Below are 16528 nucleotides of genomic sequence, written 5' to 3'. Positions count from 1 at the left end.
CACTTTGTGGAGCTACGGGGACCGGTTGAGGAATAGGAGGGGGTGGAGGAGGTTGAGCATTCAAATTTACACGAACAAACCTGACTATGCGTCTCATGTCTACTTTCTTCAGGCATGGTCCTTTGTGCGGAAGCCGGCGTGTTACTTTTCACATCATCTATTACAGCTCGGTCTGGTTCCATTTACTATATAAAAAATATAAACACAATTTAAAGTGTCAGAAATCATCACACTATCACAATATAATTATGACATATATAGATAGACTTTCTCGCATATTTTATTAGTCCGAGAACCGGCTAAACCGTAGCTCTGATACCACTAAAATGTAACACCCCTTACCCGTGTTCCTTGCAGGAACAGAGTATGAGGTATTACTAGAACTCAACACTTATAATTTTTTTATATAAAAATTTCGACAGCATTTCTGCTTATTTTTACATAAAACCCCCTGCAAATTTTCGAAGACAATTTCAAACAACTTTAATATTTTCAACCAATTACAGTTATATGTTCAGACATAATTTATCCATTAATAAACACCAACATATTAAACCGAACAATACTGAATATATACATATTTATACCACATTACATAAAGTCATCTATACATGCCATGTTTCCAACGTATTAATTGCAAAATACCCAAAAAGTTGATGATAGTGTGGATGATTGTCTGAAGTCGTCCAAGTTCCGAGCTGATTGATGTCACTATAATTAAGGGAAAATAAAAACGAGTAAGCATATAGCTTAGTAAGTAAACATATGACCAATAAATAAATTCCTCACATGATTACATAGTAACATAATTTTAATCACACATAAAATTCATTGTTTGTTCAATTTCCAGCAAGTTATTTTTCTGTATCACGGTCACTAATTTATTTTTATCTGGAGCTACATGGATCCAAATTAAGTTCTATAAATTTTATCCAAAACTAGATTCATATACCTTTCCACCATAAAATTTTCAGAATTTTTGGTTTGGCCAATTAGTACAGTTTGTTCTCTAAAGATTCCCCTGTTTCACTGCTCGACAGTTCTGACCTCTCCTTACTAAAATTTACTTAACTCCTTGTACAAAATTCAAACAATGTTCTCGTTTGTTTATATTAAAAATAAACTCATTAAAGAATCCAAACATATAAATTTTAGGCCATAATTATTTTTTTACAATTTATGATGATTTTTAAAAGTTGGAACAGGGGATTTCGAAATCAATTCAACCCTGTCTCAATAAAATTCAAATATCCCCAAATATACAACTCTTTTGCTTGCTCTATTTCTTTCATGTGAAAATAAACTCATCCAGCTTCAATTTCATATATTATTCAACCTCTAATTCATTTTTCACCATTTATGGTGATTTTTCAAAGTTGCCCAATTGTTATTATTCAAAACAGTTTTGTATTTAAATTGTTCTTTTGTATTTTTGATATTTCCTCCCATCTTACATATGGGTTAATTAAGTATCAAACCCAATATTCCTCCCATAAACTTTTCCACCATATATAAATATTCACCTTTCCAATTTCCTCGTTGAACACTCGGAATGTTATCTGTTATTGGTGGATTCAGCACTTAGCAATCACCAATGAGTCGGGGAATCAGCACTTAGCAACCCCCTTCACATTTAAGATACGGTGGAATCAGCACTTAGCAACCCCTCGGGGGAATCAGCACTTAGCAACCCCCTTCACATTTAAGATACAGTGGAATCAGCACTTAACAACCACCAATGAGTCGGGGAATCAACACTTAGCAACCCCTTTCACATTTAAGATACGGTGGAATCAGCACTTAGCAACCACCAATGAATCGGGAAACTAGCACTTAGCAACCCCCTTTATATTCAATGTAATCCGGCCTATTCCGAGTGTTCAACCGGAAACCGTGTTTTTCAACATTTACCACATTTCCCAACTTAACCACACTTTTAGAATCTTTGCCGAATATTTATTCTATGTTCAAATAAATATCAACATATACCAAATAATATAAAAAATATGCATTATTTCACATGTTTCCTTACCTCGGTGAAGAATATCGTAATTTGACAATTTACTCCACTATCTTCACTTTTCCCCGTTTGAGGTAGTCTTCTCATCTTTCTTGATTATTGAGCTTGGAAGCTTAAAAACCCTAACTATGGTTTCCCCCTTGTTGATTTCGTTCACCATGGAGAAGATGAGCACATTTTTCCATCTTTTTCCCTTTTTAATTCTTTTTATTACTAAATGACTAAAATGCCCCCATTTAAAAAAAATCTATTTCACCTATTTCTTATGTCTATTTTTGTCCATCAATTAACTAATGGTCTAATTACCATATAAGGACCACCAATTTATAATTTCATAACAATTAGACACTTCTAACATGTAGAACTCAACTTTTGCACTTTTTACAATTTAGTCTTTTTGACTAAATTGAGTGCCCAAACGTCGAAATTTTCGAACAAAATTTTTACAAAATTTTTCCGTGAAATTGTAGATCATAAAAATATAATAATAATAATATTTTCCCTAGTCGAATTTGTGGTCCCGAAACCACTGTTCCGACTAGGCCCAGAATCGGGCTGTTACACCGGTTGTCCATTTTCATTTAAGAGAGTGAAAGATTAGGGACTTCTTCCATCCATCATCCGCTTGAAGTGGCGGCCAAACTCAACTTACATGACTATGTACAATGGTATCTTTAATAATAACTTAATTGCTAATTTTTAAATGTAACCCCACGACTGCCTATATAAAATGATATTGTCTCTCGACAGAAGAACCAGTCAATGGGGAGCAATAAGTCGGACAAATGTTGGGATAGCCCATGATAAGATAAAGGAAAAGTCCCCAATTTATAGAGGCAAAAAATAATGTCCAAAAATTGATACACCATGACATTTCGGGGTTGGAACCCCCTTACGCCAAAAAGATTACTAGAAGAAAGAGTAAATGTATTATGAAATCTAGTTGTGGAAGGATTTTCTCGATGTTTGGTATAATCCAAAAATACAACGTTAGAAACCGCTAATAGGCTCTTGATAATTTGCCCAATAGCACAGGACAAACTCACAAGATCCTCGCAAATCATTAGTTTTGGAGCAGATGAAAACCAATCTGAAACAGGAGCATGAGAAGAAAGAAGCCTCGTCCATAGACTGCCACTTTGCCCATCCAATGAATACTCGATGACACTAAAAACTCATATTTATAATGCAAACGTTGCAAACGTCATAAACACAACATAGCCACCATCTCATTTATTATTGTGGTGCATGATAACTTTTCACCTTCTACTATAATATCATTTTTTTAGAGAATTGTCAGCCATCTCTACGGGAAACAACAAAATCTCACGAGAAAATATTATGACAATTAAAAAGGACAAAGATGACAAACTCCCATTAAAGCACGCAATGATAAATCCCACAAGAAAATATTATGACAATAAAAAAAGACAAAGATGTCAATCTCCAAATAAAGCACACTCCCTGTTTATATAACTAGTGTAGCTATATAAGAACAAACATTCCGAATAAAATGATGACAAATATAAATAACACCTTCTCCCACCACAAATTAGGAAAAGCCATGTGTTTAAAAACAATCAGTAAAGAATTGAAGAATAATGATGACGCTTAAAAAAGGAAGTCATTCCAAGTGACGACAGTTACTTTCACCTAAAATAGACAACTTAAGCCAAGTCAGTTTATAACATATTTTTCATCTAGGAGACAATTGTTATACCCCATAACTTATGTAGTACCTAGAACCCTTCCCATCGACAAAATATCCATTGACATAAGGATCTTCTCCATAAAGACCTATATTCATACCCTTGCCCAATCTACAACAACATAGCCCTCTCACTATTTCGCCTGAGAGCCCCAAACCCCAAGTTCTTATTCGAGCATCATATCTTAAGGCTCACGTGATTTGTGAAGATATATTAGAAAAATCCCTGAATACAACTATCAATATATCACATTTGACAGCTTCCTCGTTTAGTCATTTTAGATCAAGTCAAATAGTACCTTGGGTTGACTATCGCTACCTTATCATAATGCTTACATGCAATTTTGGGGTCGTACATCCAACTTTCCTCCCTTTTATAAATACCCCTCAACATTAGGATTAAGGAACATGAGAACACAAGCAACCTTACTCAACAAAAACTCATTCTATTAGTTTCGTTATAATTCCCAAATTTAGTGGTTGTCCTTACTTTCCAATTTCATGGTGTGAATTGCCCTATTATTTGTGACTATTGGCACCCCTACAGTGCAAATCATCACAAAAAACCATATGTTTTGTGTTATAATAAGAATAATAACGGGGCATTGATTGAAACTGTGAAGTTTAAGAATTAGAGAGTTTGATGTTCTAAGTTTAAGTCCTATTATGAGGACTTAAGTCCCACAATGTATTTTCTTTTTTTTTAGGGAGGGGGTTAATTTGTTTTTTCTTTTATAGTTTTTATATAAAAGTATAAAAATATTATAATAATGTTTATTAATTATTATAGAATAGGTAATATTTATTAATTGTTATAAATTTAAATTTTAAATACTTTTCTTGATCGAGGTAATGTCGAGTTAACTTATGACACCAATTTAGTTAAACACTTATACTTAGTAAAATAAGTGAAAGGATGCGAGGAAATAAATAAAAATTTGAGTATGTTTAATAGAAAAAAAGGTGAGGAGAGAAAATAAAAGAGATAATTAATGTATAAAAAAGTTATTCTAAATTAAAATAATAAGATGATGCATGTTAAATTAAAATTATACATATTTGAAAAGGTTCTTTTCCTCCCATTTGTTAACTTTGCAAAGTAATGAATAAAATAAAATATTATGTGTTGAATTTTATATATTTTTTTGGAGCAAAGGATTATTTGTTTCTTTTAACAATTTTTTATTTGCATTGGATTTTAAATAAAAGGGATAGCCTAGATTTTTAAAACAGGGTGTATTACATAGTTGATCATTTATTTTTATAAATTTTTATTTTGGGTATCTAAAATAAAAATATATAAATAAAGCACTATCGTTAACAACATTTTCATTTTAGTAAACTAACTTTAATAAATTTTTCATTTAGTCACACATTTGCTCTTTTTTAAAATTAATTTATTAAAAAACCTTGAATTTTTATAGGAGATTGAGTTATTTAACCGTGGAGATGAAATCTAAGTTTTTCTTGTAACTCAATTATTTATAATAAAAAAACCAAGCTTTTCTAGTAAAAGTTCAGGATTTTTCATGAGGAAACCCAGATTTTTTCCTTTTACTAGAATAGAACTAAAATTAATTCTAAAAGGAGAAATTAAAAGATAAATTGGTTTTTCTATAAAATCCTAGATAATTCCTAGTAAAGTCCCATGTTTTTCCTTTGTATTAGAAATAACTAAAATTAATTAAAAAATCCATGTAATTCCTTATAAAATCCTAAACTTTTCCTTTTTAAGGAAAAACTAAAATTAATTCTAAAATAAGAAATAATAATAATAACAAGATTTAAAACAATAAAATGAGTGATCAGAATAAAAATTTATTAAAATTAGGTGACTAAAATGACTATAATAACATTGAATTAACAAAAAATGACCAAAATGAAAATTATTAAAGTTGAGTGACTAAAATGAAATGATTATTAATGGCAGTGTCTAATTTGTATTGTTTTTATTTTCAGTACCCAAAATAAAAATTTATCAAAGTTGGTTGACAAATAGACCTGTTCATGGGTTGGGCCACCCGGCCCGGCCCGAAGGCTAGCCTAAAATGTGAGAGAGTTTGGGTAAAAATATAAGCCCAAAAAATAGGCTTTGACAAAAAAATAAGGCCCGTTTAAAAAAGGGTCGGGCCTCGGGTTTTAATATTTTTATTCAGGTCGGGATTGGGCAAAATTTTAAGCCCATTTTTCGGGCTGGGACGGGCCTGGGTCCAGCAAACGAGACTAAAATTTTAGTTGAGCCCAGGCCGAACCCGGCTCGGCCTGGCCCACGCACACCTCTAGTGACAAATTGTGTAATTTATCTTAAAAGTAGGGGTAGTTTTGACTTTCGAGAGACGTTACAAAACGGTAGTTTTCATATTTAAGATGGGGTAACTTTGGGATTAAAAAAGTTAGGAGATAGAAAATAATCTTCATTTTCCAAATTTCTCGCTAAGGAAGAAATGACCACTGCGGTTCAGCTCTTCCACTCTCTCCGGTCAATTGCTTCCCTCCCGACCGCTACAGTCCCGGCGGCCAAAAGCAGCGCTGGCGCACGAAACCAACCAGCATCGTTGCATGTAGTGTGCGCTTCGAGGAAGAGCCGAGATGACGACTACCACGCCACTCTCAAAGCTCTCAACTCCAAAGGTCGCTTCCCACGAAAATCCCTCGGCCAGGTCTAATTACGCGCCCTACCTTTCTATCCTGTTTTTTTATGCACTGGGTTAACTTTGGTAAACTAAGTAATTTTGTAATATTTAATATATGCAGCATTACATGTTGAATCCTGAAATTAACGAGCAACTGGCACGAGCGGCCAATGTAGAAGAAGGTGACGTGGTGTTAGAAATCGGACCGGGAACTGGTTCTTTGACCAATGTCCTCATAAACTCCGGCGCCACCGTTCTCGCCATCGAAAAGGTCCGCTCATTTCTACGTTGCAATTACTGGGAATAAATTTTACTACAGATTATAGCTTAGTTTTTTCTTTTTGGGTGAAGTAGGATCCTCATATGGTGGATCTTGTAAGAGAAAGATTTGAAACCACGGACAAGTTCAAGGTAAATTCAGTATATTGTCTGACAAATATTACTTCTCTATTGATTATCTTCATTGGGTTTTGAATCTCGTTTAATATTATATGAAAAAAAAATTGTAGGTATTACAAGAGGATTTTGTCAAATGTCACATTCGTTCTCATATTTCTCCAATATTGGAAAGTAGAAAGGCTTTGAACGTGAGCTTGATTCGTGCCAAAGTAAGAACCGTGCTTCGTTTACATTTGAAGCTAAGTTAGATTAATTTTTAGACTTCAATTTGATGGTAAATGCTAATCAAGAGACTGTCGATTTGTGAATAATAGATAAATCTTCCCCCCCCCCCCCCAAAAAAAAATAAAAAAATTGACATGCCAATCTTATCCATTGTTAGTTTATACTTGTTCTTTTTGCAGGTAGTTTCTAACCTACCCTTCAACATAAGTACGGATGTAATTAAACTACTTCTTCCTATGGGTAATATTTTCTCTGAAGTTGTTCTCTTGCTTCAGGTCTGTAAAGTTTTTATTTGTACCTTTTGATTTATTTATTGATATGGTAAAACTAGCATTTTTCATCAAAATTTTCGAATGTTTTTATGAGGTAGAAATGTGAGGTTGAATATGTTAAAATATTGTCTCTCTATGTTGATTGTTTTTGGCTGTTTGGGTTTAGTTTTCAAACTGGTTTACTAACTTTAATGCTTGAAAAATTCCAGGAGGAAACAGCTGTGCGGTTGGTGGAATCGTCTTTGCGGACATCTGAGTACCGACCCATCAACGTCTTTGTTAATTTTTATTCTGGTATTTCTACAATATTTAGTGGCTCTAGAATTCATTGTTCACTTAATCTTTGCTTTTAAACTGCATCATGTGCTTTTGATTTACTGAAGGCTTTTGTTTGGTATTAATTTGTTGGTTTTTTCAGCTTTCAACTTTATGCAATGGGAAAGAATTTTGTTGATGTATTCCAGGTCAATATTGTTTTCAAAAACTTATGTCATCTTTATATTATGTTTTTTCTTTCAGAGCCTGAATACAACTTTAGAGTCCCAAGAACAAATTTCTTTCCTCAACCTAATGTAAGTTATCTAACCAATATCAGGGCACCATATTTGGTTATTTTGAGCTTCAACTTAAACCAATCTAGCTTCACCTGGAATAGGTCCTTCTTTCTCTAACAGGGTCCGCTTGAACCATCTTTTACTTTACTAAAAGGATGGTACTAAGGCTTCGATTGTATGCTTCTGTAGGTTGATGCAGCTGTTGTTACATTTAGGCTGAAACAAGCCCCAGACTATCCTTCAGTGGCCTCCACGAAAAGCTTTTTCTCCATGGTTGGTTGATTCCTATGTTGAGGCAGCCTTACTTATTGTTAGTAAAACTCATCATAGTTCCGTGTAGTTCCGTAGGAACTTAAAGTAGACATTCAAACCTGAGTTCTAACCTGTTTTGAGATGATATTCATATATTTTTTGGATGATAAATCCTAAATTAGTACTTAAATTTAAGTGACATCCTGTAGTTCTTTTCTTAGTAACTGTTATTACTTAAAAATATAGGTGCATTCTGCATTCAATGGAAAACGGAAGATGTTGAGGAGATCTCTCCAGCACATATGCCCATCTAATGAGATAGAAAGAGCTCTTGGAGATGCTGGCCTTCCAACGACAGTGAGTTTCATTGGAAATTGGCACTTTCTAATTATTAATATAATTAGTTCCCCCTTTCTATTTTATATGCAATTTTGTTTACCTGGCTGCAATTTTCTGCACTGGGCTAATTGATGCGTGAATCATTCATGCAGTCAAGACCTGAGGAGCTCACCTTAGATGATTTTGTGAAGTTGTACAACATGATTGCAAAAGTCTAGTCCCACACAGTTCTGAATTATTTAGACATTGCAAATGGCCCTAAGAACAGCTAGTTTTGGCAAAAGCCATTTGCCATCGGCACAAAATGCAGTCTTGTACACCACATGGTTCACCTTGAAGAAGAAAAACACAATCTAACATGAACTCATCAATGGAGGACTGTGCCATACAAGTCATTTTGATATCCACGGTCTCATCTCGAAAGCAGTGCCTCCAGCAGAAGGTATTATCCAGGGTAATGATGGTTATGACTGCCATATCTTCTTTTCAAGTTCTGTTCAAACAGCTCGCCCCATATTCAACTCATATAGTTCTTTTCAAGTAGATTCCCCCAGATTTTACCCGTACACTTTAATACCCAGTGTACAGAGAAAATGTGCTTTGGAAGAGGAGCTTGTACTTTTCGCTGCTCTGTATATTATAACATCAAGTTCGGCGCTATTTTGACTTCTTTAATTTTTTACTTGCAATGGGGAGGGTTTCCATAACGTTAAATATACGAGTAAAACAAATACTTGAATGACATTTTCAAAGAAATAAAAAAAGATGTTTCTTTGCATTATATCTGATGAAGGGAATAAGCCCTGTACGAGTTGAAAAACCAAAAGAATCTCTTGTTAATTGAAGGAAACTGAATAAACGAAAAGGTAATATAACCAAACTTCCTTGATAATAATAACGGAAAAGCACTCTGTTCTGCTCCTCCCAAGTTTCAGCTCTGGGTGAACCCCATGAGACTTATAGACAAGATTCAAAGCTCAAAACTTATACCCGGATTGATGTCTTTGAAAATTTCCTGGCCTCGGCTTCATTATCACCATCGGCTTGCATTTTTGCTTGCTGCCTGCCTGCCATCCTTATGGCAGTGGCAGAGGAGAGAGTTCTCTGCTGCTACCAGTGGCAAAGGAGGCTGTAGAGGAGCAGGAAAATGAGTTTTGGGTAGCATCTAACATAGCATCAAGTAATTTTGCCCTCTGAGTTGCTTGATGTAGCGAAAATACTAGCTCTGTTAAATGCACTGCCGCCACTAGTGGCGCCTTGTGCCTCGGTCATGACCACGTTGTTGTAGTTGTTCTTTTCTTATTCATTGGAGTAGGGAACTATAGTTTAGAGACTTAGAGAAATGTCGGTAGCAAGTCGCTGCTTTTCTTGTGTTAAGCAGTTGTGTCATTGGGGAGATTTCTTATGAGTTTTTCTTATAGCTGCCGAGCACTTCTTTTCCATTGAATCAAAACATTTCTATTTCTGTTCGTTAAATAAAAAGAATAATTTCATTTCTGACCCTTAAATATATATATATATATATTTCCAGGTTCTGATTGAAAATGAATTTCGTAGGGCATAACTGAGAATATCATCACCAACCTGAGTACGAATTACAGCTCACAACAAATAGATAAAAAAGTAAAAGATAATGAGGCAAAACCCAAAGAAAGATCCTATTAAATCAGAATTTGAAGGATCAGTACGACAATGAAAAGTTCCAACAAACACGAAGCCACTCAGATAAACACAAGTCGCAGAAAATAAGAAGGCAGATCACGAATCACAAGAACACTCGACAGCAGTGGAGACAGGCACCTGAATATCCTTATAGAGACAAACATAGGGAACATCGCAACCAATGTAAGGTCCAGTCCATTGACCTTCAGCAATGTAGCTTGCATCCCAAACTGAAGCATACAAAAACATGGGTTTCTCAGGAAATGCCTCACCTTCCTTCTTTTCTGCTTTCCTCACCACCTTCCCATCAATAACCCACTCTATAGAATCGGGATTCCACTTGATGGTGTATTCATGGAACCCATCAGAACAGTCAAAACCCAGATCATGAATCTGCTCTCTGTTCCCAGTTCCTACATCACAATTCATAGAAAACAGTACTTGAATTCTAAAGAAAAAGGTAATAAAAAAAACCCTTGAAATCAACGTATCAGTATTACTATACTGAAAACTTAAAAACCTGTAGTGTAGTAATTGGTTTGGACAATAGTTTTGTCTTTGCCAAGGAATTCGAAGTCGATCTCGTCTTGCGATTTGTCGCCTTCGAGTGAGGAAAGGTAAATGTTGAAGTTGAGACCACTGGTGTTGCCTTTAGGGCATTGGATGAGGGAAGTGAAAGTGCCGTAGAGGAAGCGAGTGGTGGAACGCCACCTGGCGCCTCCACGATGATCAAATGTGAGTGTGATGGAGTTGGAGACAGGGCAGTGGGTGCAGGCCTCTGGGGTGTAGTCTATGGCTATTTCTTTGATGGGTTGGATTTGGTGGTGAAGTGCTGGATCCGCCATTGCCAAAGTTTGGTAGCAAAGGAAACTGAGATCTAACTATTGGGTGGGTCAACTTAACTCTTGTGTAGCCACTAGCCAGCCATCGCCATTTGAGTCTTGGAATATATCCCCTCTCTCTCTCAAAATAGTAAAATAAATAAATAAATAATATGGGGATGTATTCCATTTCCGATACTCATCCATATTTATCTACCTATACTTACCTATATCTATACTAATATTTAAGTATCAATTGACTATCAATTCATGTGTATGATAATTTATATTATCACAATAATATTATTTTATATTTTAATCAAATCAATAAAAGAATTTATAACACGAGATTTAAATTTATGGTACTAATATTTATAAAACTTTTAATAATTTTATATATTTCAATAATATTAGGCCATTTGTATATATTATTTATATTATTATTTAAGTGTGTGATCAAATTAATGTAATGAATCAACTTAACATAAGCTTGGTCAAATAATTTACTAAAAAACCATATTTTAAACAACTAAAATATGCTATTACAGGGTATTTGCTATTTTCATACTTTTTTTATAAAATTTATTAAAAAACAACTTTAAATTAAGAAAAATATCCAAGTAAGGTTTGAATTCAAAACATGAAAAATCTTAAACTTTTTTTATAAAAATTATTAAAAAACAACTTTAAATTAAAGAAAAATATTCAAGTAAGGTTTGAATTCAAAACATGAAAAATCTTAAACTTTGCTATTCAACCAAAGTCTTATTTTTGTTTTATGTGACGATTTTTTACATAATTTTTTTTCTTACTTATATTGTCTTCTATGTATATATTTGTATTATTATTTAAGCACTTTATTGAATTGGTGACACCTTTAATTGAGTTATTAACTCATTTATAAAATTATAAAAATATTATTTATCTTAAATAATAGTTAATGTTATTATAATGATCCTTACTTCTTTACACACTTTTATTGTAACACCCCTTACCCGTATTCGACGCTGGATTAGGGTACGAGGCATTACTGAAACATACACTTGTAAACATATTAAATCGAGTAATAAAATTTCAATAATTATTAAAAACTTTCAAATTATTAACATGCTTTTATAGTTCTTCACAATATAAATAATGCAACATTTCCTACCAACACAATCGAGATTCCGATAATCATTTCAATACATCTAATAATTGTCATATTACCAATAATAATTCAATTACAATAATAAATCACATATCTATATAATATCCATTACCAAATAGCATTCTCTCCAATTAAAATTATACAAAATATAGTTCATACGAACTTACCAGGCTAAATTGTAGAAATACCAAAATTTAGGGACATTTTGGTAATTTTCTATTTTCTCGAATTTCCACCCAATCTTGATCTAAATTAATATTTCATTTAATTTACTAATTTAAATAATAAAATAATTCATGAACAATTTGGTCACTTTGACATTTTTACAAATTTACCCTTAAAGTTTCACATTTGTTCAATTTAGTCCTTGAGCCCAAATCATGCAAATTAACCATTTGAAATGCAAATCCATGCTAACATAATATTCATACATTTATTTTCCTCCTCCTCCTCTCCATTCCACATCCTTAATTTACATAACATGCTATAAATAACATTATCTATAATTTCACTATTTTCTTGTAAATTTATTCAAAGCTGTCCATTTGAGTCATAGTCACTAAATCATTTATATCTTGAGCTACAGAAATCCAAATTAATATCCGTTAATTTTACCTGAAACTAGACTCACATATCTTCTTGCCATAAAATTTTCATAATTTTTGGTTTAGCGAATAAATACATTTTATTCTTTAAAGTCATCCCTGTTCTGCTGTCTGACAGTTCCGACCCTTCTTCACTAACAATTAATTATCTCTTTGTACAGAATTTGAATGATGTTACCGTTTGTTTCTATTGAAAATAGACTCATTGAAGATTTAAAAATATAAATTTAAGCCTCTAATTATTTTTCTCCAATTTTTTATGATTTTCCAAATTCAGTACAGGGGAACCCGAAATCATTCTGACCTTAACTCACAAAACCTATTATATCTCATGATTTACAATTCTATTGCTTACACCGTTTCTTCTATGAGAAACTAGACTCAATAAGATTTAATTTCATACTTTATTCATCTTCTAATTCAATTCCCACAATTTTTGGTGATTTTTCAAAGTTGACCTTCTGCTACTGTCCAAACTGTTTTAGTGCAAAATATTGATTACTAAGTTTATAACACTCTTATTTTCTTTCTCTACACTATTTCTCGTCACTTTCTCTTATTTTCTCTTCACTAACATACCAAGAACATAAAACCTTATATAATAAAACTCTACATTAACATCAATTTCATACCTTTTCAATAATATCAAACTCAAAAATATTTTGAAATCTTGATGTTCTTACCTTGCTCAATTGATTTCAATCTTTAACTTGATTTTCTCTCTCCTCCAGCTTCTATTTCTTGAATCTAACTTGATATTCTATCTCCCCATAGTCTCCTTGTTATCTTTCTCTCTTGATGGCTATAGAAATTCTTTTGATTTCTAGGTGGAAATGGTAGATTTTTGGTGGAAGGACCAAATTGTAAAGAAAAAAAGTTTCTTTCTTTTCTTCTCTTCATACGTTGGAATGCATGGGAAGATGATGATTCTTCATCTTTCCTTCCATATATATATATACTAAATAGAATAATACTAAAATAATAAAATATCATTTAAAAATTAAATTAAAATACTAATAAACTAATATTTATTTAATTAATATAAAATATCTCCAACATATCATTATCTTCTAGATTTCTCTCTCTTCTAATTGACCATTTTGCCCTTTACGATCTTTTAAAATTCCATCCTTGAGTCATCACTTAATTTGGTAAAATTGCAATTTAGTCCCTCAAAATTCTTCACCTTTTTCAATTTGGTCCTAATCCATCCATTTTCCTTAGTTTCTAGATCATTCCACCCTTAAAATATTTACACCATTGGTCCTTCAACTTTTTCATATTTATACTTTAGCCCCTTAATTTTTGAGTATTTACTCTTAGGCAACAAAACTTTTCTCACTTTTGCAATTTAATCCTTTCTTGAATAATATGTCATAATATACTTTCCAATGTTGACATAACTCAATTACTCTTTTTATCACTTTATTTCCTTAATTTACCATATCAGGGATATTATCTTACTTTCTTACTATAGAAATTTTCGGGATATTACAATTTCATAGCTAGTTAACCCTTCTAGCTTCTAGAATTCAAATTCTACATTTTATACAAATAGGTCATTTCCTTAATTAATCACTAATTCGATAAAATTTTCATATCAATATTTTCATGCAACCTTCTTATCATAATGCAACCCATGTCATAATTTTAAAATAAAATTTCCTCGTCGGATTTGTGGTCCCGAACCACTGTTCCACCTAGACCCAAAATCGGGCTGTTACATTTATATAATATTTAAATAAAGGATTTGAAAATTAAAAATCAAATAATTGAACATGTGTTCAATTACATTAAATTTTAAGTTCATTATCACTCCACTCAAGGACGGATACAATATTTTACTCTAAGTGGGTCAAAATTTCTAAATTCGAATAATCTATTTTTTTAACGTAAAAAATGTCAACTCTTTTCGGATATTTTTTTCTTACCAAAAAATCAATTTAATGCTTTTAAAAATCATGAATGTTTTAATTGTGAAAAATTAAAAGAAAAAATCACACTATATAAAATTAAATATTTCTTACCAATATGCAAAAAAAAAAAACAAACAAACAAACAAACTAATATTATACTAAAAAATTCATAAATATCATTATAATTCCAAAAATTAAATTTAAAAAACTTGACATTAGTCCTATTTCTTAATACTAGGCATCCTAAATTGCATCTTCCGCTTTTCATAAGATTGAACTCATCAACGTTAGAATTTGTTGAAAATTCTTGAGCTACCTCTTTTTCGATGTATGTCACCAAGTAAGTTGAAAGAAAATCATCCTCCATTCCATTGGTGAAGCTTTGACTTAACAATTTTCGTGGTTGAAAATACTCGTTTGGTTGTTGCAGTAGACACGAGAATAGTTAACACAAAACGAATAATTCTATCAATAAGAGGATAAATACTTGACCTATTTGTCTTAGCTAACAATTGACACAACCCGACAACTGTAGAAACTTTTTACAACTCTGTGCTTTGATGAGCATCAAGTTGAAAATGCTCTAATTGAATCTTCATGTATAGCTTTTCTTGCTACGTAAAACCGTTTGGATAAAAATCATTCATAAGCTTACATATATCTCTTACTTGAAAAAGCTTTGTAATTATCGCGTGGATCTAAATCAGAGCTAAGAACAAGTAACTCCACTATCTCATCATTAAAACAAAAATTCATTGCTGGTTCATTTTTGTTAGCAACGAATCAATACCAACAATTAATATATCAAATTGATAGTGATGCTCAACTGTGAGATTATCTTTCTAACTGTAAGTTATTAACCTAATATGTATGAGTATGAGCCAAATCAATTAATTTTGGAATTTGGCTTTAAAGTCCATATTGGCCGTCTAAGTTTAGTCTTTCAAGGCCTATCATACATTAATATTTGATTATTACTATTGAAGTTATATAATTAAAAACTGAAAAGTACTTTGTTAATATAAAGTATAACCATTCAGCTTAAAGAGGCGAATTATGTGAAATACAATTTGGTCAATGGGGAGGAATGTTATACGACATGGACACCAAATCTAAAATAAATGATAAATTATATATAAAATTAAAAAATCTAAAATTTCCAAGGGGCCTCACGCGCCCCCTGGACTAATCATTGACTCTACTTATAGTCATTATTAAATAAATTTTAACATAAAATATTCTCTTTCGCCCACATTTTGTGTGCATAAAATCTAGTATAGAGTTAGTGTCACAAGTCAACTTAATATTAATTTTTTTATAATATGATTTTTAATATTGAATTTTCTTTTTTTATCAACACCAACATGATAACTTTTTATGTGCTATAGAAAATGACAATACTATGATAAGTAATTAAAGTGCATTTATCATTCTCAATATGATTTATTTACCTATTTAATTTCTTTTTACTCACAATTTAAACTATTTTTTATTTTAACATTGTACATACTACATATGTACTATCATTATTAATTTTAAACTTTATGTTTTGTTATTTATTATATACTATTTTTAAACATATATCTATATATTAAACATGTTATTTTCACATGCGATAAGATTTATAGTTTAAGTTAAGTTACTTGCTGTCTTGTTGTTATAAGTCAACTAAATACCAAATTAATTAGAGAGTTAAGGCAATATCCTTTTATATAAAAAGCATGTTATATTCTTATAATTGTGTTTTTGCCCTTTTGCGTTTATATTTAAGTTATTCTTTACATAATATTGTTATCACTTATGTGTGAATGTGTCGTAACTTAGTTTATTATAAAATCTCTAAATAAGTTAGTCTCACGGGTTGATTGGGCATTAACTAAATTAGAAAAAGACTAATATACTTTTTTAATGATAAATAATATTATGATGATGATGTTTTTATCTTTTAGTATTTCTATATAATTTTGATCAA

At 31.9% G+C, this 16528-nt stretch overlaps 2 protein-coding genes across 3 annotated transcripts; one reads left to right on the top strand and one right to left on the bottom strand.

The window, feature by feature from the left end:
• The first annotated feature begins 6126 nt into the window (after positions 1-6126).
• On the top strand, positions 6127-9062 carry LOC105802640 (ribosomal RNA small subunit methyltransferase, chloroplastic). Of its 2 annotated transcripts, none has more exons than XR_008191144.1 (10): positions 6127-6388; positions 6483-6632; positions 6716-6772; positions 6871-6969; positions 7165-7260; positions 7467-7551; positions 7777-7829; positions 8001-8121; positions 8310-8420; positions 8555-8571. XR_008191144.1 is itself a non-coding variant. In XM_012634401.2 (10 exons), exons 1-10 carry the CDS (start codon positions 6173-6175, stop codon positions 8618-8620), a joined length of 1017 nt encoding a protein of 338 aa, XP_012489855.1. In that variant the 5' UTR covers positions 6127-6172; the 3' UTR covers positions 8621-9062. The 2 variants fall into 2 exon arrangements, 1 of the variants encoding a protein (XP_012489855.1); XM_012634401.2 differs by having other exon boundaries at positions 8001-8084; positions 8555-9062.
• An 878-nt stretch (positions 9063-9940) lies between these two features.
• LOC105802642 (probable xyloglucan endotransglucosylase/hydrolase protein 21) lies at positions 9941-11023 on the bottom strand. The gene is made up of 2 exons (XM_012634403.2): positions 10585-11023; positions 9941-10477 (listed from the first exon to the last, which is right to left on the bottom strand). The coding sequence occupies exons 1-2, from the start codon at positions 10907-10909 to the stop codon at positions 10161-10163; spliced, it is 642 nt and encodes a 213-aa protein (XP_012489857.1). The 5' UTR covers positions 10910-11023; the 3' UTR covers positions 9941-10160.
• Positions 11024-16528: the final 5505 nt, after the last annotated feature.

Source organism: Gossypium raimondii, chromosome 11 (genome assembly GCF_025698545.1).
Source record: "Gossypium raimondii isolate GPD5lz chromosome 11, ASM2569854v1, whole genome shotgun sequence".
NCBI lineage: Eukaryota > Viridiplantae > Streptophyta > Magnoliopsida > Malvales > Malvaceae > Gossypium > Gossypium raimondii.
Note: the sequence above shows the minus strand (reverse complement) of the source record. Positions and strands in the feature narration are given on the sequence as shown.